This window comes from Lissotriton vulgaris, chromosome 2_1, assembly GCF_964263255.1.
Source record: "Lissotriton vulgaris chromosome 2_1, aLisVul1.2, whole genome shotgun sequence".
Classification (NCBI taxonomy): domain Eukaryota; kingdom Metazoa; phylum Chordata; class Amphibia; order Caudata; family Salamandridae; genus Lissotriton; species Lissotriton vulgaris.
Window position 1 is genome coordinate 656,305,962 of NC_141687.1, and position 23,368 is coordinate 656,329,329.

The following is a 23,368-nucleotide window of genomic DNA, read 5'->3' on the forward strand; positions in this document are numbered from 1 at the left end:
GCTATGTTTTGTTATGCTATGTGTTGTTGTGTTTTGTTATGTTTTGTTATGTTATGTTGTTTTGCTTTGCTATCCTATGCTTTGTTTTGTTATGCTATGCTATGTTTAGTTTTGCTATCCTATGCTTTGTTTTGTTATGCTATGCTGTTTTGCTGTGTTTTGTTATGCTATGCTATGTTTTGTTGTGTTTTGCTATGCTATGCTTTGTTATGCTATGTTTTGTTATGCTAGGCTATGTTTTGTTGTGTTTTATTATGCTATGCTTTGTTTTGCTATGCTTTATTTTGTTATGCTATGTTTTGTTATGCTATGCTTTGTTATGCTATGCTTTGTTATGCTATGTTTTGTTATGCTATGCTAAGCTTTGTTTTGTTATGCAATGCTATGTTGTGTTTTGTTTTGTTATGCTATGCTATGTTGTGTTTTGTTAGGCTATGTTATGTTTTGTTGTGTTTTGTTATGCTATGCTATGTTTTGCTATGCTTTAAATGCTATGTTTTGTTATGTATGCTATGTTTTGTTGTGTTTTGTTTTGCTATGCTATATTTTGTTGTGTTTTGCTATGTTTTGTTATGCTATGTTTTGCTATGTAATGCTATGTTTTGTTCTGCTATGTTTTGTTGTGTGATGTTATGCTATGCTATGTTTTGTTTTACTATGCTATGTTTTGTTTTGCTATGCTTTATTATGCTATGCTTTGTTTTGTTATGCTATGTGTTGTTGTGTTTTGTTATGCTATGTTTTATGTTCTGCTATGTTTTGTTATGCTATGCTATGTTTTGTTTTGCTATCCTATGCTTTGTTTTGTTTTGTTATGTTATGTTATGCTATGTTTAGTTTTGCTATCCTATGCTTTCTTTTGTTATGCTATGCTATGTTTTGTTGTGTTTTGCTATGCTTTGTAAGGCTATGCTATGTTTTGTTGTGTTTTATTATGCTATGCTTTGTTTTGCTATGCTATGTTTTGTTATGCTATGTTTTGCTATGCTATGCTGTGCTATGCTTTGTTATGCTATGTTTTGTTATGCTATGCTGTGTTGTGTTTTGTTATGCTGTGCAAGTTTTGTTGTGTTTTGTTATGCTATATTTTGCTATTCTATGCTTTGTTTTATGTTATGTTATGCTATGTTTTGTTATGTTATGCTATGTTTTGTTCTGCTATGTGTTGTGTTTTGTTATGCTTTGTTTTGCTATGCTATGCTATGCTTTGTTATGCTTTGTTTTGTTATGCTATGCTATGTTGTGTTTTGTTATGCTATGCTATGTTTTGTTGTGTTTTGTTATGCTATGCTATGTTTTGCTATGCTTCGCAATGCTATGTTTTGTTATGTATGCTATGCTTTACTGTATTTTGTTATGCTATGCTATGTTTTGTTGTGTTTTGCTGTTTTGTTATGCTATGTTTTGTTATGCTATGCTTTGTTGTATGTTATGTTATGCTATGTTTTGTTATGTTATGCTATGTTTTGTTCTGCTATGTTTTGTTGTGTTATGTTATGCTATGCTATGTTTTACTATGCTATGTTTTGTTTTGCTATGTTTTGTTATGTTATGCTATGCTTTGTTTTGTTATGCTTAGTTGTGTTATGCTATGCAATGTTTTGTTGGGTTTTGTTATGCTATGCTATGCTTTGTTGTGTTTTGCTATGCTATGGTTTGTTTTGTTATGCTATGTTTTGTTTTGCTATCCAATGCTTTGTTTTGTTATGCTATGCTATGTTTTGCTTTCCTATTCTTTTTTTGTTATGCTATGCTATGCTATGCTGTGTTTTATGCTATGCAATGTTTTGTTATGCTATGCTGGTGAGGGTGTGTGAGTGTGTGTGAGGGTGAGTGAGGGTGAGTGGGGGTGAGTGAGGGTGAGGGGTGTGAGGGTGAAGGTGTGTGATGGTGAGGGTATGTGAGGGTGAGAGGGTGAGGGGTTGTGAGGGTGAGGGGGTGTGAGGGTGAGGGTGTGAGGGTGAGTGAGGGGGTGTGAGGGTGAGAGGGGGTGAGGGGGTGTGAGGGGTGTTAGGGTGAGGGTGTGAGGGGTGAGGGTGTGAGGGGGTGTGAGGTTGAGTAAGGGTGAATGCGGGTGAGAGGGTGAGGGGTGTGAGGGTGAGTGAGGGTGTGTGAGGGTGAGTGAGGGTGTGTTAGGGCATGTGAGGGTGTGTGAGGGTGAGGGTGTGTGAGTGTGAGGGGGTGTGAGGGTGAGGGGGTGTGAAGGTGAGGCTTTGTGAGGGTGTGTGAGGATGAGGGGTGTGAGGTTGAGGGGGTGTGAGGGTGAGGGGTGTGAGGGTCAGTGATGGGGAGTGAGGGTGAGGGGTGTGAGGGTGAGGGGCTGAGAGGGTGAGTGAGGGTGAGGGGTGTGATGGTGAGGGTTGTGAGGGTGAGAGTGTGAGGGGGTGTGAGGGTGAGGGGCTGAGAGGGTGAGTGAGGGTGAGGGGTGTGATGGTGAGGGTTGTGAGGGTGAGATGGTGTGTGAGGGTGAGAGGGTGTGCGAGGTTGAGGGGGTGTGGGAGTGAGGGGGTGTGAGGGTGAGGAGGTGTGTGAGGGTGAGGGGGTGTGAGGGGGTGAGGGTGAGTAAGGGGGTGAGGGTGGTGGTGTGAGGGTGTGTGAGGGTGAGGGGGGTGAGGGGGATGGGGGTGTGTGAGAGTGAGGGTGAGTCATGATGAGTAATGGTGAGAGGGTGAGGGGTGTGAGGGTGAGTGAGGGGGTTTGAGGGTGAGTGAGGGTGGGTGAGGGTTAGGGGTGTGAGGGGGTGTGAGGGTGAGGGGTGTGATGGTGAGGGGTGTGATGGTGAGGGGGGTGAGGGGATGTGAAGGTGAGGGGGTGTGAGGGTGAGTGAGGATGAAGGTGTGTCAGGGGGTGTGAGGGTGAAGGGGTGTGAGGGTGAGGTGGTGTGAGGGTGGGTGAGGGGAAGTGAGGGGTGTGAGGGTGAGGGGTGTGGGGATGAGGGGTGTGAGGGTGAGGGGGTGAGGGGGTGTGAGGATGAGGGGGTGTGAGGGTGGGGTGTGAGGGTGAGAGGGTGAGTGAGGATGAGGGGGTATGAAGGTGAGGGGTGTGAGGGTGAGAGGGTGTGTGAGGGTGAGAGGGTGAGTGAGGGTGAGGGTGTGTGAGGGTGAGGGTGTGTGAGAGTGAGGGGGTGTGAGGGTGAGGAGGTGTGTGAGGGTGAAGGGGTGAGGGGGTGTAAGGGGGTGAGTGTGAGTGAGGGGGGTGAGGGTGAGTGAGGGTGTGTGATGGTGGATGAGGGTGAGTGATGGTGTGTGAGGGTGTGCAAGGGTGAGAGGGTGTGAGGGTGTGTGAGGGTGTGGGGCTGTGAGGGTGAGGGTGAGGAGGTTTCAGGGTGAGGGGTGTGAGGGTTAGGGGTCTGAGGGTTAGGGTGTGTGGGGGTGAGAGGGGATGAGGGTGAATGAGGGTGAGAGGGTTGTGTGGGTGAGGGGGGAGGGGGAGGGTGTGAGGGTGAGTAAGGGTGTGTGAGTGTGTGTGAGGGTGAGTGAGGGAGAGTGAGGGTCTGTGAGGGTGAGAGGGTATGAGGGTGTGAGGGTGAGGGTGTGAGAGTGTGTGAGAGGGTGTGAGGGTGGGGTGAGGGTTTGAGGGTGATTGAGGGTGGGTGAGGGTGTGAGGGAGGGTGAGGGTGGGTGAGGGTGTGAGGGAGGGTGAGAGGGTGAGTGAGGGTGAGGGGGTGTAAGAGGGTGAGGGATGTGTGAGGGTGACGGGTATGAGGGTGGGGGGTGAGGGTGTGGTGGTGTGAGGGGGTGAGTGAGGGTGAGAGGGTGAGTGAGGGTGAGGGGGTGTAAGAGGGTGAGGGATGTGTGAGGGTGACGGGTATGAGGGTGGGGGGTGAGGGTGTGAGGGGGTGAGTGAGGGTTAGTGAGGTGAGTGAGGGTGGGAGGGTTGTGAGGGTGAGGGTATGAGGGTGGGGGGTGAGGGTGTGGTGGTGTGAGGGGGTGAGTGAGGGTTAGTGAGGTGAGTGAGGGTGAGAGGGTTGTGAGGGTGAGGGTGCTAGAGTGAGGGTGTGAGGGTGTGTGAGGGTGGGTGAGGGTGTGAGGGTGAGTGAGGGTGAGTGAGATGGGTGTGAGGGTGAGAGGGTGTGAGGGTGTGTGAGGGGAAGGGGTGAGGGTGTGTGAGGGTGAGTGGGTGTGAGGGGGTGAGGGTGAGTGAGGGTGAGAGCGTTGTGAGGGTAAGGGGGGTGAGGGTGTGAAGGTGAGGGGTGAGGGTGAGTGAGGGTGGGTGAGGGGGTGAGGGTGAGAGGGTGAGAGGGTGTGAAGGTGTGAGGGTGTGTGAGGCTGAGTGAGGGTGTGTGAAGGTGTGTGAGGGTTAGAGAGTGTGAGGGTGAGGAGGTGTGAGGGTCCGAAGTAAATGGTGGCAGGGCAGACATCATAACACAGAGAGAAGAGACTGGTGGTGACTGTGTTGGTCAGTTGTGAGGGTGAGGGTGTGTGAGGGTTGGGGAGGTGAGGGGGTGAGGGTGTGTGAGAGTGACAGTGAGTGATGGTGAGTAAGGGTGAGAGGGTGAGGGGATGTGAGGGTGAGTGAGGGGGTGTGAGGGTGAGTGAGGGTGTGTGAGGGTGTGTGAGGGGATGTGAGGGTGAGGGGGTGTGAGGGTGAGAGGGTGTGAGGGTGAGGGTGTGTGAGGATGAAGGTGTGTGAGGGGGGTGTGAGGGTGAGGGGGGTGTGAGGGTGAAGGGGCGTGAGGGTGGGTGAGGGGGAGTGAGGGGGAGGGTTTGAGGGTGAGGGGTGAGAGGGTGAGGTGTGTGAGGATGAGGGGTGTGAGGGTGAGGGTGTGAGGGGTGTGAGGGTGAGTGGGTGTGAGGGTGGGGTGTGAGGGTGAAAGGGTGAGTGAGGATGAGGGGGTGTGAGAGTGAGGGTGTATGAGGGTGAGAGGGTGTGTGAGGGTGAGAGGGTGAGTGAGGGTGAGGGTGTGTGAGGGTGAGGGTGTGTGAGAGTGAGGGGTGTGAGGGTGAGGAGGTGTGTGAGGGTGAAGGGGTGAGGGGGTGTGAGGGGGTGAGTGTGAGTGAGGGGGTGAGGGTGAGTGAGTGTGAGTGAGGGTGTGTGAAGGTGGGTGAGGGTGAGTGACGGTGTGTGAGGGTGTGTGAGGGTGAGAGGGTGTGAGGGTGTGTGAGGATGTGGGGCTGTGAGGGTGAGGGTGAGGAGGTTCGAGGGTGAGGGGTGTGAGACTTAGGGGTGTGAGGGTGAGGGTGTGTGGGGGTGTGAGGGGGTGAGGGTGAGTGAGGGTGAGAGGGTTGTGGGGGGAGGGGGGAGGGTGTGAGGGTGAGTGAGGGTGAGTAAGGGTGTGTGAGTGTGTGTGTGAGGGTGATTGAGGGAGAGTGAGTGTCTGTGAGGGTGAGTGGGTATGAGAGTGTGAGGGTGAGGGTGTGAGGGTGTGTGAGAGGGTGTGAGGGTGGGGTGAGGGTGATTGAGGGTGGGTGAGGGTGTGAGGGTGGGTGAGAGGGTGGGTTAGGGTGAGGGGGCGTGTGAGGGTGAGGGATGTGTGAGGGTGATGGGTATGAGGGTGAGGGGTGAGGGTGTGGGGGTGTGAGGGGGTGAGTGAGGGTGAAAGGGTTGTGAGGGTGAGGGTGTGAGAGTGAGGGTGTGAGGGTGTGTGAGGGTGGGTGAGGGTGTGAGGGTGAGTAAGGGTGTGTGAGGGTGAGAGGGTGTGAGGGTGAGTGAGGGTGAGGGGGGATGAGGGGGGTGAGGGTGAGAGGGTGTGAGGGGGTGAGGGTGAGAGGGTTGTGAGGGTGAGGGGTGAGGGTGTGAAGGTGAGGGTGAGTGAGGGTGTGTGAGCGTGGGTGAGGGGGTGAGGGTGAGAGGGTGTGAAGGTGTGAGGGTGGGTGAGGGTGTGTGGGGGTAAGTGAGGGTGAGTGAGGGTGTGTGAGGATGTGTGAGGGTTAGAGAGTGTGAGGGTGTGTGAGGGTGAGGAGGTGTGAGGGTGAGGGTCCTAAGTAAATGGTGGCAGGACAGACATCATAAGACAGAGAGAAGAGACTGTGGTGATTGTGTTGGTCAGTTTGTGAGGGTGAGGTGTGTGAGGGTGAGAGGGGTGAGGGGGTGAGGGTGTGTGAGAGTGAAGGTGAGTGATGGTGAGTAAGGGTGAGGGGGTGTGAGGGTGAGTGAGGGTGTGTGAGGGTGAGTGAGGGGGTGTGAGGGGGTGTGAGGGTAAGGGTGGGTGATGGTGAGGAGGTGTGAGGGTGAGGGGTGTGAGGGGGTGAGGGGATGTGAGGGTGAGGGGGTGTGAGGGTGAAGGGTGTCAGAGTGAGGGTGTGTGAGGATGAGGGGGTGTGAGGGTGAAGGGGTGTGAGGGTGAGGTGGTGCGAGTGTGGGTGAGGGGGAGTGAGGGGGAGGCGTTTGTAAGTGAGGGGTGTGAGGGTGAGGGGTGTGAGGATGAGGGGTGTGAGGGTGATGGTGTGAGGGGTGTTAGGGTGGTGTGTGAGGGTGAGAGGGTGAGTGAGGGTGAGGGAGTGTGAGGGTGAGGTGTGTGAGAGTGAGGGGGTGTGAGGGTGAAAAGGTGTGTGAGGGTGAAGGGGTGAGGGGGTATGAGGGGTTGAGGGTGAGTGAGGGTGTGTGAGGGTGGGTGAGGGTGAGTGAAGGTGTGTGAGGGTGTGTGAGGGTGAGAGTGTGTGAGGGTGTGTGAGGGTGTGGCTCTGTGAGGGTGATGGTAAGGAGGTGTGAAGGTGAGGGGTGTGAGGGTTAGGGGTGTGAGGGTGAGGGTGAGGGTGAGTGAGGGTGAGAGGGTTGTGGGGGAAGGAGTAGGGGTGAGGGTGTGAGGGTGAGTGAGGGTGAGTAAAGGTGTGTGAGTGTGTGTGAGGGTGAGTGAGGGAGAGTGAGGGTCTGTGAGGGTGAGAGGGTGTGAGGGTGTGTGAGGGTGGGTGAGGGTGTGAGGGTGATTGAGGGTGTGTGAGGGTGTGAGGGTGGGTGAGAGGGTGAGTGAGGGTGAGGGGGTGTGTGAGGGTGAGGGATGTGTGAGGGTGACGGGTATGACGGTGAGGGGGTGTGGGTGTGAGGGGTGAGTGAGGGTGAGTGAGGGTGAGAGGGTTGTGAGGGTGAGGGGGTGAGGGTGTGAGAGTGAGGGTGTGAGGGTGAGTGAGGGTGTGTGAGGGTGGGTGAGGTTGTGAGGGTGATTGAGGGTGTGTGAGTGGGTGAGTGTGTGAGGGTGTGTGAGGGTGAGGGGGTGAGGGTGTGTGAGGGTGAGAGGGTGTGAGGGGGTGAGGGTGAATGAGGGTTGTGAGGGTGAGGGGGTGAGGGTGTGAAGGTGAGGGGTTGAGGGTGAGTGAGGGTGTGTGAGGGTGGGTGAGGGGGTGAGGGTGATAGGGTGTGAAGGTGTGAGGGTGTGTGAGGGTGAGTGAGGGTGTGTGAGGGTGAGAGGTTGTGAGGGTGTGTGATGGTGAGGAGGTGTGAGGGTGAGGGTCCGAAGTAAATGGTGGCAGGGCAGACATCATAAGACAGAGAGAAGAGACTGGTGGTGACTGTGTTGGTCAGTTTCAGAATCAGGAGGGGCAGAGTCAGCACTAAGCATGGGCGGAAAATCCGTTCCGCCCGCGGATTTTGTGGATTTTCGGTAAATTCGCAATCCGTGAACTCTCGCGAATTTACCGAAAATCCGCAAATTCGCACGCAACGGAATTTTTTTGCTTGATGATACAATATTGCAGCGTGCGACGTTCACTTACCGTCATTCAGCGTCTGCCGAGTTGTTTTTCTCGATATTTTGCGAGTGCTGCACCATTTTGGATCTTGCTGCGGGATCCCGCTGGAGTTTGGCGACGCATCGCGAGAGTTTGCAATTGCGAACATGTAGATGTGGCGGGCAGCAACAATCTCGCACTCGCGAAATTACAAAATTTGCAATTCTGCACAAGAAATCCACCAGCAAGCAGCATAAACCTTCTGAAAATGATGATTTTTATCAGAATAACTCCTCAGGTTGACATTTGCCTGCACTTTTTTGGATTTGAGGCCTTTTTGACTTTCTTTGGATCACTTTTAGATTAGAAATCAACTTTCACAAGTAAGTTTGTTTGGGGCATTACAGTTGCTGTTCTGCATAAAAACGAGTTTTGCAAAACTGAAAGCACTCAGCAGGTGCAAAAGTTCACTCATCATTAGTAACCATTCCCTGTAGTGCTTCCTGAGGGGCCCCTCCAGAGTTCAGTTGCCTGCGTACAGTTGCTGTTCTGCAGAAAAACGAGTTTTGCAAAACTGAAAGCACTCAGCAGGTGCAAATGTTCAAACTCATCATTAGTAACCATTCCTTGTAGTGCTTCCTGAGGGGCCCCTCCAGAGTTCAGTTGCCTACTTGCAACTATTCTATGACCCTGCTCTGACCCTCACAGCAGGCTCATAGAATAGCTACAAGTAGGCCACAAAGGTCCTGGGAAAAAAAATTGCACTGCAACAGAAAGCAAATTACAGATAAGGAAGCAGGTGCCAGACAGGAAGTTTACATTCGGTGACACATTAATCAACCCCAAATTAATTCATGTCAGTTGAAGCAGGGCAGGTGTGCTTGCTTTTCCCCCCATAATCTACAGTGATGAATCAGAGGGTGGCAGTGATGTACCAGAGGGTGGCATGGGTGAATCAGAGGGTGGCAGTGGTGAAACAGAGGGTGCTGTGAACCTGTGATGATGAACCAGACGTAGAAACAGCAAAGTCGTGACCGTTGCGAGCCGACAAGTAAGTTCGCAATTACGAACTGGTACAAAACCCTCGCGAACTGGCAGAAACCCTTGCGAACAAAAATCCGCAAATTTGCGAGAGTTCGCGGATTTTGCAAATTGCGAGTTCGCAAATACGCAAATTCGCGAACACCAGATTCGCAAAATTCACCCATGCTGAGCCAGCACAGTCTGCGAGGGATCAACATGTCTAGAGGCAAAGCATAGCGTAAGTAGCATTGCAGCTAGCAAGTCGAGTGTTTTCAAGCTGCGTGTCCCTAGAGAGATGGCAACACAGCAACAGCATTTGAGGAGCAAGGCTACTGTAAACAAGCACGGTAGGCTTTTACGTTCGTCCAGAAACAAGCTCTCGACATTGCTGTGGTGGGGGGGCGGGAGAGTGGGAGTGGGAGCGCAAGCGCATTCCTTTGAAGTCTGATGCGGGGCGGAGAAGTGGCAGCCTTTGAAGTCTGATTGGGGAGCGGCAGCCTTTGAAGTCTGATGCGAGGCACAGACAAATGGTGGTGTGTGACGTGGCTGGCGTGCACGCGCATAGATCACATGAACTGTGTCTAATCCGCAGTTTTGGCAGACTTATCGTACTGCTTACTAGAATCTCACCGCAATGCTTAAGCATTGCTTCAGCGAGACCTAAAAAGGACCACATCGGCCAGGAAGCACTGGGAGGATTACTGAGCCAAGTTTCACTTGAAACCACAGCTGAAGGATATTAGTATTCGCCAGTCCTGTTTTGAGTGTTGCCAAATTGAAGTTTCTGCTTTCTGCATACAAAGAACTCTCAGGACTACAGAGCACATTCAAGGAGCTCGGGAAGGACTGTTTTTCCCTGTTTGTCTGAGAAAAGACAAGAGCCTGTTCAACAGATTGAAAGCTCTGAAAGAGGAGAAAGGATTTAATTTTTCTGAATGAAGATGTCTCAAACTGACCAAACCATATTCCTTCTATCAACGTGATCAGAGTTAAACCAGGTATCCTGCAGTCTTGTTAGAATTTATCAAAGGGGTAGAAATATCACTCCTGATAATACCAGAGATTCAGGCATGAAATATAGGATTAGATTTCCTGGGGAGAGGAGCAGAAACTCCACTTTGAACTCCATCACAATACACAACTCTTAACACCACCTTGTGAATAAAGCCCCCTTTCATGCAGCACTTAGCATGAAAGGGGCGAACAATGGGTGTTGTTGTGGGTGTTCCGCCGCAACACCCATTGGTTTTTGACACTGCCTTCTATTTACAAGGGTAGCATAAATAGGAGGCACCACAAAAAATAAGACCAGGGAAAACCTGGCAAAACGAGGAGAAACTATTAGTTTCTCCTCGTTTTTGCTGTTTTTGCTGTTTCTATGTGTGCTGCATTCAGCAGCACACATAGAAACAGCAATTTGCCTCTATTGATTGTTCGTGTGCAGGAAGGTGCCCCTACCTGCACTTAAACAATCATTAAAAAATGATGAGTTGTACCTTCTATGTGGCTGCACAATGCAGCACACATAGAGGTTACAAATCACCATTACTAACTGTTTGTGTGCAGGAAGGGACACCTTCTTGCATATGAACAATCATTCTTGCAATGCAGGCACCCTTGAACTATTGTACAAGGCTGCCGAAGTTGGCGCTAAGCAGCTACATTTAGCTGCGGTGATAGGGGAAATGAAGGGGTATACCGCATTCTAGTAAATACAGCGCATTCCTGCATTTTCAGAATGGCGAGGCGTGGCGTTAGCCAATTTGGCTTAACGCCGTGCTCCACCATTCTCTTGTAAATATGCTCCCTGCTGTTGTTTACGTGCACATGTTGTTTTGCAAGGACACTTTGTTTTTCCTTTGTTGTTACTTTCTGCTGAATTGAAAACAAGTACATTACTTGGTGTACACAGTTTCACACATACTGGTACTATCTCAGTTCACCAGAACCAAAGGATGGTTAATTGGGCATTTGTTAGAACTAAAGTTTGAGAACATCCAGGCATCCAAGATACTGCACATTTTTATAAACCTCTGATTACTGGGATGTGTCCACAGCAGTTCTGATGAATTGTAGTAGATTGGGTGAGCTATTCAGATGTAAGCAAAGCTCTTGAAGCTCTACCCTGTGGGCAGGAGATGAACATTAAACACTCAACCTGAGGGGTGTTGTGGATGATATAACAGTAGACTGGTCGTGGATGGACTATCTTTTAAAACATCCATTTAGTCAATCCCACAAGTCTTTGTCACTTTCAAGATGACAATTCAGCTGGTGGAACCAACTGCACGCTGGTAAGAGCTATTAAAAAAAGAAAGAATGTAAAATACTTAAAAGCAAAAAACGAGTCACAGAGCTGCAGACATCTTCCGAGGAAGTTGTCAAATTCCAACCAACAAATGTATTTCGCAAGCAGTGTGTACTATGCAGTGAGTTCACACTGCATTCCACAACCCAACTGTAGCGTTAGAGAGCTAATCCTCCTGGTGTGGAGAATCAACCTCTAAACGTTTAGTCGTGGCCACTGTGGGCATGCTACATGTGATACACCTGTCTCTACTGGGCATGTGCAGATCATTCCATATTGCCTTAATCAAGAGGGTTTTAGGCCACTTGTAGAGGAATTCTAGGCTAGGTAGGTTTATTATCTTGCAAGATGAATGTGAGACTAACAAAACAATCAATATTTTGCAAAGCCTGTCTTTCTTAAGGTAGCCAAAAGCTACCATAAAATATAATCATGGTGAAATAAATTGTGCAAAATATTAGCGACGAGTCCAGCACCCCTATCTCTGGCTATGGGAGGTCAAAACCATACAGAACAAGCCTACATGTATGTACTTTTTCGAAGACGTGATCAATGCTGTTGCAGGATATAAAACTGAGGTTTTGTTGTGAGCTGGAGCACAACAGATTTCTCTCCAAAATGGCAATCAGGATGCTTTCATTGATAATTTTTTTTTAACACAGTGGTCAAAACAGAATTTATTCGGGGAATCAGTGACCACCAAAGTTTTGTGCAAAGCATTGAGGGGCAGATTTACAAGGCATTTGCTACGCATTTGCAGCGGTGTGAACCAAGCGCCATGCTGCGACGGATTTACAATGTGACGCATCTAGGGAGATGCGTCACGCCGTAAACACCTATGCCACACTAAACCTGCGTCAGGTATAATGTGGGCGTACCATCGCAGTGTGGGCGTTCTGTCGCAGGAAAGACTCGGAAAAGTGCCTGAATGAAATCTACAAGATTTCACTCAGTCACTTTTCCAACGCAGCTGCGTCAAAGCCTTGTGCCTGCTTGAAGCAGGCAGGCCGGGTTGGAACAGTGCTTGAGTTGCGTCGTGCCCGCGACCTGACAATAGCACTGCGCCAACCTTACGCCTGCAGATATGACACGCATTTGCCTATCCGTGCGCCATGGCATGCCGCATTTACAATGCGGCGCATCGGTGGTGGCGTAACAGTAGTTTTGCATGTCACAAGTTTTCTGGCGCATCCCTGCTGATTTGCTGAGATGCGCCAGACCTTGTAAATCTGCCCCTTAATATCTTTAAAATGCTGAGAAGCTTTATGACTACTAAATCCCATTCTGTGTAGGGTTTTAGAAGCCAGAGACATAGAAGTGTTAGGTCACCTATAATGGTTCTCTTTAAAAAGTTAATTCTCATTAAATTCCAGTTTTGTCAATGTGCAGCAAGGTATACCTTATGTCAAATATATACATTGAACTTCTGATACTGCAATCACTCTATGCCTGACGTGGCTTCCTTCGAAATCAAACTTGCTGGTACAAAAGATATTTTTGGTCCAGATACCATCTTTAAAGATGAGAACTATTCCGTTTACAGCTTCATTTTTTTGGCAGTCATTTTACTGCCCTACTCTATAATTACACACCCTGGTTTCTATTCCATTTTTAAAGCAGGGATTAACAAAAAATCTAAAATCATGAAGGTAATTTGTCTTGTCATAATTTTAATACAAAAACGTATAATTATGTAAACGGTAATTGAAAAGTAATCTTGGAAGGTGCTAATACATTAATGCGCATACTTTTCCTGACAACCAATTTTCGGCTTGATCCTAGAAGCATTCTGTCAAAATAGACACATTTTTAGGATACTTAGTAAAATCACAAAAGAGCAGAACATTTACATGGGGTGTTGAAAACACGAGATTGCATTCGCGGATTTAAAGATCAAAATTGCGAGCAAATCATAAATGCACGCAGTGGAGGTGATTACGCCGCGAAGCCTTGGTTTGAGCAATCTTCGCCACCGGATCTTCTTAACTTTATTGTCACTGGCGCCTAAAAGGTTAAGCTTGTATTTACAAAAACATTGGGCGATAACAGGAAAACATGTTGTCTAGAGCTTCATAAACCTTGCTTAAGTCCCTTTTCAATTACCATCCATTTCTCCTTTAAAAGTGGCCGTAACGCTGGGTAGAGGAGGCAGGTCAGGGCAGCCTGCTGCAATGACAGTGTGATGGGCCCGGGCCTCCTGCGGTGTTTCCATCTGCTATCATTAAGGTGACTACTCAGACATGAAAAAATGCCTCGTGCTGTGCTGACAGGCAGGCATCAGCAACTATGACAAGGCATTAAGACGGGGAGTCTGAGGCAGAGATGTCGTCTCCCACAAATAGTGCCGCCTTCAAGGAGACCTGCGAAATTGTATTGGAATATAAAATCAACAACACGGGATGTCGTCCGGAGGTCACAAAAAAGCCTGCTTAGGTGTTTAGTTTGTGAAAAGCATAAAAACAGTAGCAGAGAGAAGGCACGTTGCGAATTCCTACCTGTAATCGTCACCGTAAGAAACCCACACTCTTTGCTCATTCCGCAAAAAGAGCGGGTTTTTAATTTCCTGGCCCACCTCATCGAAAAGGCGAATGGCTGCAAAATGGAGGCCTGGCGCGTGGAAGTGTCCCGATCCCTGGAGCCTTTGGTGAATCGTTTGACGTAACTAGCAGGGAGGAGAACAATGCAAATGGTCACATCTGCGAGACATTCTCTGATACTTCATCCCAAATGAACCCCAAGCACATGATAATTACATGCAGATACAATGCTAAAAGGAGTGTGAACTGAGTGCAATGTTTATCTCAGTGCAAAGTAGCAAAATGAGCGCAGGCTTTTAACCAGCAGGGGGTGCAACAGGATTATGATTGAGCTCTGCCCCCTTTTTGCAGAGACTGAAAGTAGATGTGACAGTTGTACAGCGCAAGCTTTTAGCTGCGGAGTGGCAGAGGCTCACTTTCTAAAGGCTATGTTTTTTTTTAAAACTTCTTATCTTCATTAGCATCTGGTTTGTGTCTTGTTCTAGTTATAACATCAAAGTAACCTTATGAATAGGTGATTGACAAACTTCCAGCTTCTCTTTTACTGTGCTATACCTTGCACATTACAGCACCTCATCTGTAATCCTGTTATTTCCTATAGAGTATATGTTAACAGTGTAAACTTTACACGTGAAACTTGAAGTCGTCCAAAAAACGTAACAGTGCAAATTCAATTCCTTTCTGGGCACTGAACCAAAACATAGGTGGGGTTCTATTTTCTGAGCACAAGAGCGGCCAGTACTTTTCACACCTTCCTACGAGCTGTCAAAGCAGATGCCACAATCCAAAAACCAAACAAAAGTATATGACTGACTTGTTTGCTGGCTGAGTGGGAGGTTATTGTTTTTATTGGTGATTTCTCTCATAACAATGATGACGTAGGACTAGATCTGAAAGAGCGAGGGGGAGTGGGGGTTAAAGAACAGAAATGAATTGTACACATATTGGCACAGAATGTGTTAACTTAGACAAGCGCTATTCTGTGCACTCTACTAACATGTCCTAAAAACTCCTCCAAAAGAATCTAATTCAATTTGTAACAACATGAACACAAAAATACAATGTGGCCCGATTCACAGAACTAACACTACAAAATCCTAAACTTACAACCATTTTAGTATTCACAGAAGGCACTTACTCATTTTGGTATTCACAGAAGGTACTTACTCATTGTGATATACAGAAGGCACTTACTCATTTTGGTATTTACAGAATGCACTTACTCCGCCACTGAGCCGGAATCTCCACCTCCAGGCCGGAATCTCCACCATTGGGCCAGAATCTCCACCTCCAGGCCGGAATCTCCAACATTGAGCAAGAATCTCCACCTCCAGGCCAGAATCTCCACCACTGGGCTGGAATTTCCAGCCTGAGTGCGGACATAAAGTTAGTATGAGTAAGTGCATTCTGTGAATACCGAAATGAGTAAGTGCATTCTGTGAATACCAAAATGAGTAAGTGCCTTCTGTGAATACCAAAATGGTAGTAAGTTTAGGATTTTATAGAAAGTTAGTTCTGTGAATCGGGCCTTGTGTGCGAAGAGAGGCCATGAATGTGTCGTCTTTTTTAATTGATGCAAATGAACCATGGGGGATGTGTGGACATGAGTGTCATTCATTGGTGAGGAAGCGGACAGCATGCCACAGGCCAGTTACAAGATCCCAATACCATTCTGTATGTCTACCCAGAGGGCACATATTTTAAGGAGCAATGCGGCGTCTCTTGGAGTTTGTCTGAACAATAAATGTCAGGAGGGGATGGGGCACTTTGGGAGTTGCCAAGGAGCCTCTTCATTGTGGCACAAAAACTCAAGCAGCACGTACAACAAGCGCAACACACTGCGGCATCCGCGCCGCACTCTGAACCAGAGACGTTTCAAGGCAAGGTAGGCTCTGACACAGAGCCCCAGGCTTTCAGGGGGCCCCACATAGACTGGCTCTGTTCTCCACATAGTCCCGCTCTGACAACCTTGAATGATTTTTAAACATAGATTGTTAATACCATGTTCCTCTAATTTATGTTCAATACGCATAATGTGTGGGAGTCTATTACAGACATTTTTGCAGAGAAATGTTGTGTTTATTTTTCAATACCATGCAACATCGATATAAAAAGTTTCTTTTAGATCAAAACAGGACCTTACCTATCAGAAATGGCAGTGGGTCTCAGAAATGATTTGCAGTAATATTTGTGAGCTGCTGCCATATTGCAGTTTTGAAAAAACACATGATTGTCCCTGGATATTAGATGGAAACACATTTAGAATTTGGACTAGTGTGCCTGCGCAGTGTCTGTGACAAGGAGGGCATGAAAAAACATGAAATTAGCCCGTAAATTCAAAGCTGTTCCGAACAGGCTCCCCAAAAAGATGTTTGGTCCAGGACCCCCAAAATCATTAAGATGTCCCTGATCTGTACCCTCTTCAGATTAGGATGCTGCAGATCCCGCCACCAGCAGAAAATACATTTTAAAGCAAATGTCATGTTACTAGTTATGGAACAGACTCACATTGTGCAGTGAAAAAGACAACGAATGTGAGGGCGCCTGGATACCCTCACGGGTGACAAGAAGCGCTCTAAAAATCTATGGATTGATTGAGAGAGCGAGTTATAGACAGTGCCTTTTTCCTAACAGGCTATGTGTATAAGAGAGAGTGTGTGTGTGTGTGTGTGTGTGTGCCTCGATGCCTTGGTGACAGTAATGTTCTGATGGGTGACACATTTTTTGTAAAGTTGCTGTGACATAAAATGTCCTCTTTCCCATATCAGCTCTTCTTATGTCTCTGCCATAAACTAAAAGGCGATCACACCAAGAGTCTCATCAGGACCAAGCTATTGCTTGAATTAACCTTGATACACACCAGGGTTAAAAGCATAGAACCACTTTTTGGAGCTGGCGTGGTTTGACCATAGAGTGTGACAAAATGGCTCAAATCCAATTTCACCCATTTTACCAGTAGCCCCATTAGTAGTTGAAAATAAATGACACTTACCCATACATCCACACAGACACTTACCATAAGAACTTACCTTGTACGTGCAATGTAAATTAGAGTGCTAGGAATAATAATAGGCCCAGCATGGTATCAAAACAGTTTGAGCACATTATTTCCCACTTCATGCACAGAGATATTAACCCTGTGAAAAAACACACCAGATACCTGGTGCAAATTCTATTTGCATAAGGATGTTTTTGCACCGATTATTGCAAAATGGGTCTAAATTACCCTGCATAATAGCAAGTGTTGTAGGGGGGCTGTCAGTTAGTCGGAATTCGAGGACTGGAGTAAGCCAATCACTACCTTTGACTTCTTCCAGAAAAATAGAATTATTGAGCTATGACCAACTTACAGGCTGTTGAAGAAGATAACTTGCCTGTAGAATTTGAGAATACTAGACAAATGTATTTTGTCGAAATTAACCCGTGGCCGTCCATTGAAATCTGATTACTTACTTACCATCATCATCACATCTTCCGAATCATTTATTGAGTTTGATGCGATTTCTTTTTTTGTTATGTAAATTGCGACCTCTCCAGTGTCTCTGCCATTTGCAAACATCTGAAAAACAAAATTGCATTTTAATGCCCACTAGATTTTGCAGAGAGCAAAATAAGAGATTTCAGGCTAATACAAACCAAAAGGTTTTTCGATAGCCCTGCAGCACTTGAATCTAGTCATATAATTACTATCAGTATTAGTACAACTGCTACACGGGTATGAATTGCAATGAATTATGACTACCCCTCAACATTTAACACATTATAAAACATATATAACACATTAACATTTTATTGACAGGGCATGAGTTCACCAGTGCAGCTAAAGCCTTTCGGGTTTGTGGACATAGCAAACAAAATTACATGAGAATTGTGTGTCTCTGAAGGTATATAGAGTTAAACAAAACTCTTTCCCCATTCCTTCCTTACCACCTTTCTGTAGTAAGTCCAAAAAATGCAAAAGGCATTGATTACCTGTTTGCCTCCGGTGCAAACAGGCACAGCTATTGAAGCAAGCAATATTTTATTTGTGGGAAAAATACAATTTGAGGCCAACTTTACGATGAAGTCTGGGTCCTGATGGCTTGGGGGAGGGCGGGAGGGGTGAGTGGGGGGTGCATGTCTGTGGTTGCTACCTAAAATGTTTCACCAAGGAGTATTTAGACCAATCTATACTCACTCCTAAAGTCACTTCCAAAAGCCTCATTTCTGCCATGCACAATGTACACCAGTCAGTCTACAAACCAGTCCGAAAAACAAGAGCAGGAAACCCTCTTATTTTCTCAGCTCGAATCTTCTTTCCTAGGCAGACGCCGCATGTTTGCCGCACAAATAACTATCCAGTGAGTAGGTGTCAAGGAGGCCATGTCAAGGAAGCTCATTTAAAATAATGAGGTGCTTGAGAGAAAAGTTAAAGCTCCTCACCATGCTTTCAAAGAGAGGGAAGATGATATCGTGTTACGGAAAGAGACTCTGCAAGCCTCGTGCTCGCCCCGACAAAGACTCGAGTACCTGGGGTCAGGGCTCCTCTGTCCGTTTGATGAAGGCAAACCTGTACTTATAGGGCCTGTGAGGCAAGCGGTGAGCCGCGCCAAGTGGTCCGCCAAACGAATCCACTTAATGAGTGGCCCGTAATCAGGATCAATTAGGATTTCTGCTTAAATGGTGCTAAATAAACAATCCTAAGTGGTTTCATTAAGCAGAGTAGGAGCATGCACAAAAAAGAAGAAAAAAACATGTTTGCTAAGTGGAACACAGCATTTCTGGGAAAGACCGTATGCAGAGAATTGACCCTTACCTGCTCAAGGAGATCCTAGGAAATTGTAAAACTCTGCCACCATATTACAAAGTCGAAGGGCTGTGAGTGCAGTGCTTTGACCTGTTTTCCTTTGGCACGCTTGTGTTTTTTCACTGAACCCCCTTATGCAAGATTTTCTCATCTCAAAACACCTTTGATCGTTTTGATTCCAGCTCTGCTCCATTAACTGAATTTCTCCCTTTTTAACATGCAATTTGATTGTTCCGCTGCAATGTTTGGTAAACCACGAGGAGACCTTGTTTCAGTCCTGTGTCAATGGGCTGTTAATAAGGGGGTATTGTCCGTGTTTAATGCCACTCAATAACAGGCAATCAGAGCATGAATGTGTGGGAAAGCTGGTTTTAGTCTCAGGATGTAAGAGATGCACAACATTCGAGAGCATGCTGCATTTCCAAAGGGAAGCAACTCACACACTTTTATTCGAAGGAATCAACAAAATAATTCAGCTTCTAACATTACAAATAACACTTGTTTAAACGTTGTGGTGTGCTTACCTTAAATAGAAGGGGAACTGGCAAGGAGTGGGTCAATGAAAGTAAGTGTACGGTATACGAATCAACCTATGTTACACTGATCACAATTCAATAATACATATTTTCTCTTAATTTGAACAGTCTTCTTGCTCTGCCTGAATAAACTGACATATGAAATTTAATGCGAGTGAAATACATCATGTTTCAGATTCAGCATCCCTGGATTGAAAATACCTCACAGCAACAAGCAAATGCCTTAACAAAAAAATAGATGTATGATTTTTTGTTTTTGAAAACAATAGCTTTTTAGTAAACGCACTTTAGCTTCAAAACAATGTTTTAAAAAGGTGCCTCTTTAAATAACAGAAAAACAGCTATTCTTTTTAAAGATTAATATATATTTTCAAATAAGCTTTGTTTGTACGTTGTCAATCAAGGTTCGTTGGGTTTCAAGATTTGTTTTGACACCAAAGCACTCAGTATGAAGTCCGGGGGAGTCATCACAGAAGAAATACTTCAAGTAGTAAATAACTCCTCAAGTTTTCTTAGGGAACCCGCATCTACATATTAAAGTGTGCTGCACTGTAAATGCAAGAAGTAAGAAATATTCCAGCCCGTGGCAACTAGTGCCTGTGGCCAAACTGCCTGCTAGTGGCATCATAATTCTAAGAGCTAAGTCTAATACCCAATGTGGAGTATCTTTATCACAACTGGTCAAAAACCACCTCTCACTATAAAACATCTACATTGAAATGGTAGCAATCAGACTACAAAATCCCAAACCATTCTTCCTCATTAACTGAGTGTTTGGCGAAAAACACCCAAAACACACTCCAAACAGTGGCAGCCAGTGATGCTGGTGGCCTCTTTAAGACCATCCCAGTCATTTTTTGCTGGCATTGTTTCTTTCATTGGGATCGCTGCTGTGAATCCATTTACTATCAGTGGTACTAACTACACTTACAAATTCCACTCATTTTACCACCCATTGCAAATCAGCTTAATGGTTTTAACTGCTGGGCAATATTTTCCAGTAAGCATTTTATGACTGGTGGTAATGTAGTCACAGATTCTTTATTCGGTCATCAAGTCACTATAAACGATACAATGACATACAATCTTACATAATAATGGCTGTTAAGCATATACAACCATAGTAAAAAAAATAAAGATAAAGATGAAGAAAAAAAACAAAAAAAACATTTTGGCGGTAATTATTACTCACCTCATGTGGTATTCAAGGCGGTCTATCGATGGGAGAACCAACGGTGATTTTCTTAATGGGCCAGGTACTGTTTAAAGCCCCAGAGGGAACACACGTTTGGCTCTTGAAATGTGCATTTAATGAAGCTAACATTGAGGCCTAACACTTTCGACGATACATATTATAAACCTGTCTTCTTGACTGATACATATTTAGCCAGTTTTGAGAGTCCATGGATTCTGGGGGGATTGATTGATGCGTCTTTCGACTTCCTTCCCTTCAGCTCTGAGGAAGGGGCTGTTGGAAAGTGGTGATGATGACTGCGATAAGTTTTCAGCAAAAAACAGGAGCAGCAACGCCTGCCAAGCAACATTCAGGGGCCTATTACCAAGGCATTTTGGAGCATGTAATCAGCATTCTTGTGGTACATGTATGTGCTCTTTCTTACAGGCCCCTTGACCTAGCGCAAAAATATCTAAAATGGGAATCCTCGGAGAGCATTCATGTGCATTTAGTGCAAATAGAAAGGAGCTTGCCCACTTGGCACGTTCAATAATCGCGAGTTGAATGTATCGGGCCTGGTTTACAAAGGCTGGAAGGCGTAAAATAAAAGAGAACTCTTTAGTACTACTTCCCATCCTCATCAATGCTTTGGTTAATCGGCCCCTCAGATCCAAAGCAACCGCAGAGTGCATTGTCAGTAAGACCAGCTGCATAAAAGCATCATATACTATGATGATGTTGCCTCTCATCAGTTTCCACTAATATATGTGTGTATAAAAAGATTGCTTGTATGCCCCCATCTCTCTGTCCATGTACACAACCGAGTGATGAGGCGGGATTCAGCTGGGTGTGCAACTTATCACCTAGGATGTATAGTTTATACGCTGCACAGCCCGACATAAAACAAAGGAGAACAATGCTGTTTTGAAGCCCAATCCGCTAGATGTACAGATTTTAGAGAATGGTCTCACGGGGAGCTCGTGAAATAAATGCTTGAAGATCTGCAACAGTACCGGGCAGAAGTACCCTTCGATACAGCAGACAATGCTTCATGTACCCAACGCGGGCATTCTCAGCTCGGCAGACACCGGGCTATAGATTTAGGATACTCACTGGAAGGGCACCCCATAATGCCCATGGATAATGACAAATGTTTTTTCTGAAGCAAAGAACTCAATGCCCATCTTAAAAACCACACATCTACTAGGCGAGATAAATACTGCTCACGACGTGTCATGTGCCACAATCAAGCATCATACTATGTGCCAGGATGTTAGCCATGAAAATGACCCAGAAAAGATGGCAATCTAAATTCTTATGCAAGGAGAACATGCAGACAGAATTCACATTCTCAGGGATACTCAATGTATAATCCGGTACCACATGGTATGAACATTGGAATTCCTGCCCCATTGTTGTGGCCATCAGATGTGCTGTACCTAGAGAACATAATGGTGCCACAATGTGCTGTGAGTGTTATTGACAGTGAAATGCCTATGGTTAGCACCTATCACAAGCAATGTGAAAGTAGAATTAAGAGTCTTATCACGGTGTTATAGAAGTTATTTGTTTGATAGGAGTACATTTTTTTCATTTTGTATGGTCTCTGTGGTTTATGTTTTCAGAACGTTAACCTCTGTACAAAAACCTTCATTGCTTCTGTGAATTGCTTTGATTTGCACTAGAAAAAGTGTAATGTTGTGTAATAATGCATGAACTGTAGCCCCGAACCTGCATTTTAGCATCACTCAATGTCATGGGGACTTACTGTGAATAGCAATACGTGTGTACTCTCACATGCCAGGTTTTGTTCTGCAATGCCACATCTATATTTGAATCTGTTAAAAAAAGCCTTAATTCTTAGTTCATTTTATTTATTGAAAAGCTTAGATAATGTGTTTTATCCTCCGGTTTGACCTTAAATACAAAGAAGAAAAAAGTGATGCACGCATCTGCGAGATACCTGCCTGTCAGCCAAGGGGAGAGCCGTGCACCACCAAGCACAGCTGGGGGGAGGACTACAACTCCCATCTCCCTGTGCCACTACTTCCCGTTTCCTGGACACGCACACAAAAGCACATTGGGGCCCTGCATTTACCTGTACCTGCCTGTCAGCCGAGGGGAGAGTCATGCACCACCAAGCACCATTGGGGAGAGGACTACAACTCCCATCTCCCCCTGCACTGCTTCCTGTTTCCTTGACATTCACATAAAAGCACATCGCGGCCCGCATTCACCTGTACCTGCCTGTCAGCCGAGGGGAGAGCCGTGAACCACCAAGCACCACTGGGGAGAGGATTACAACTCCCACCTTCTCCTGCCACTGCATCCTGTTTCCTGGACACATGCATAAAAGCGTGTCGCGGCCTGCGGGACACCTGCGGGGACATGCACGGGCAAAGCGCGGGCCGCACACAGTCAAAGCCCGGGCCAGGGCGTGCCTGTCCATGTCTATTGGTTCCCGGAAGAAGCTGGGCTGGGCCACCTCTCTAACCTATGGCACCTGCCCTGTCCTGCACGGTCTGATACTTGGCTCAGGATGGGTAAGAAGAAGATAATCACTGCATCTACCCCAGGGTTACCCATATCCACCATTGACTCGTTTCTAACTAAAGCAACTAATGCAATTTCTATAGAGATCACCTTGATGGAGCGGAGACTCGCTTTGGGGGACGGTGCTCATGATGGGTCTGAAGCTTTGCTTACCGCTATAGTCACTGAGCCTAATGTTAACACTGTCAGGGTGTTGGTGATTTCAGTAATTCACCATCAATTGCACCGGCCCCACTAATAACACTCCCTTTCCTCTAAACCACCCAATGGTAGAGAAGCCTATCTCCTGCAAGAGGAAGAAAGGACCTGATAAAGAACCTCCTTCCTTCAAACTAAGAATACCAAGGAAATCAACACCTTTGCAAATTAGCACAGAGCCTGGTGTGGACAATCTTGAACTGTTGCGGTCCCTGGCACCCTATTGACTACATTTGTGCTAGATTATCTTCTATGTTAAATCCTATTTTGTTAAGTATGGACAATAGTGATTTGAAACTTCAAGAGTTATTACATTCCAGCAGAGCTCCCATACAGCTAATATTTTCTAACAACCACCCTCCCACATACCACTAATAAAGCCCCCACTGCCAGCACCTCTTATTCCCAGACTGGAAGGTCTCCAGTTGTGGATAAATCTGGACTTGCCTTGGCATCTAGTACACAGTCAGGCGGGGGTGTTCTAACCCTAACGGCAAGGCCCTCAAATGAGATATCTTCAGGCCTTCTACCTCTGTCTGCAAGTGAGAACAGATTTAATATTAACAAGCCAATTGAGGTTTTCATTGACATTATCCATACTCACACCAATCACATCCCCAGTGAATCTATGCAGAATCATAGGGAATTT

The 23,368-nt window shown here is 46.5% G+C and overlaps 1 protein-coding gene across 1 annotated transcript in view; it reads right to left on the reverse strand.

The window, feature by feature from the left end:
* Positions 1-23,368, reverse strand: part of DCDC1 (doublecortin domain containing 1) — a 1,639,395-nt gene that overhangs the window by 946,298 nt on the left and 669,729 nt on the right. The window contains exons 11-12 of the mRNA XM_086955816.1: positions 16,930-17,031; positions 13,431-13,597 (exon numbers count right to left, since the gene is read on the reverse strand). Coding sequence (XP_086811942.1) covers positions 13,431-13,597; positions 16,930-17,031 — 269 coding nt within the window. The remainder of the gene's footprint in view (positions 1-13,430; positions 13,598-16,929; positions 17,032-23,368) is intronic.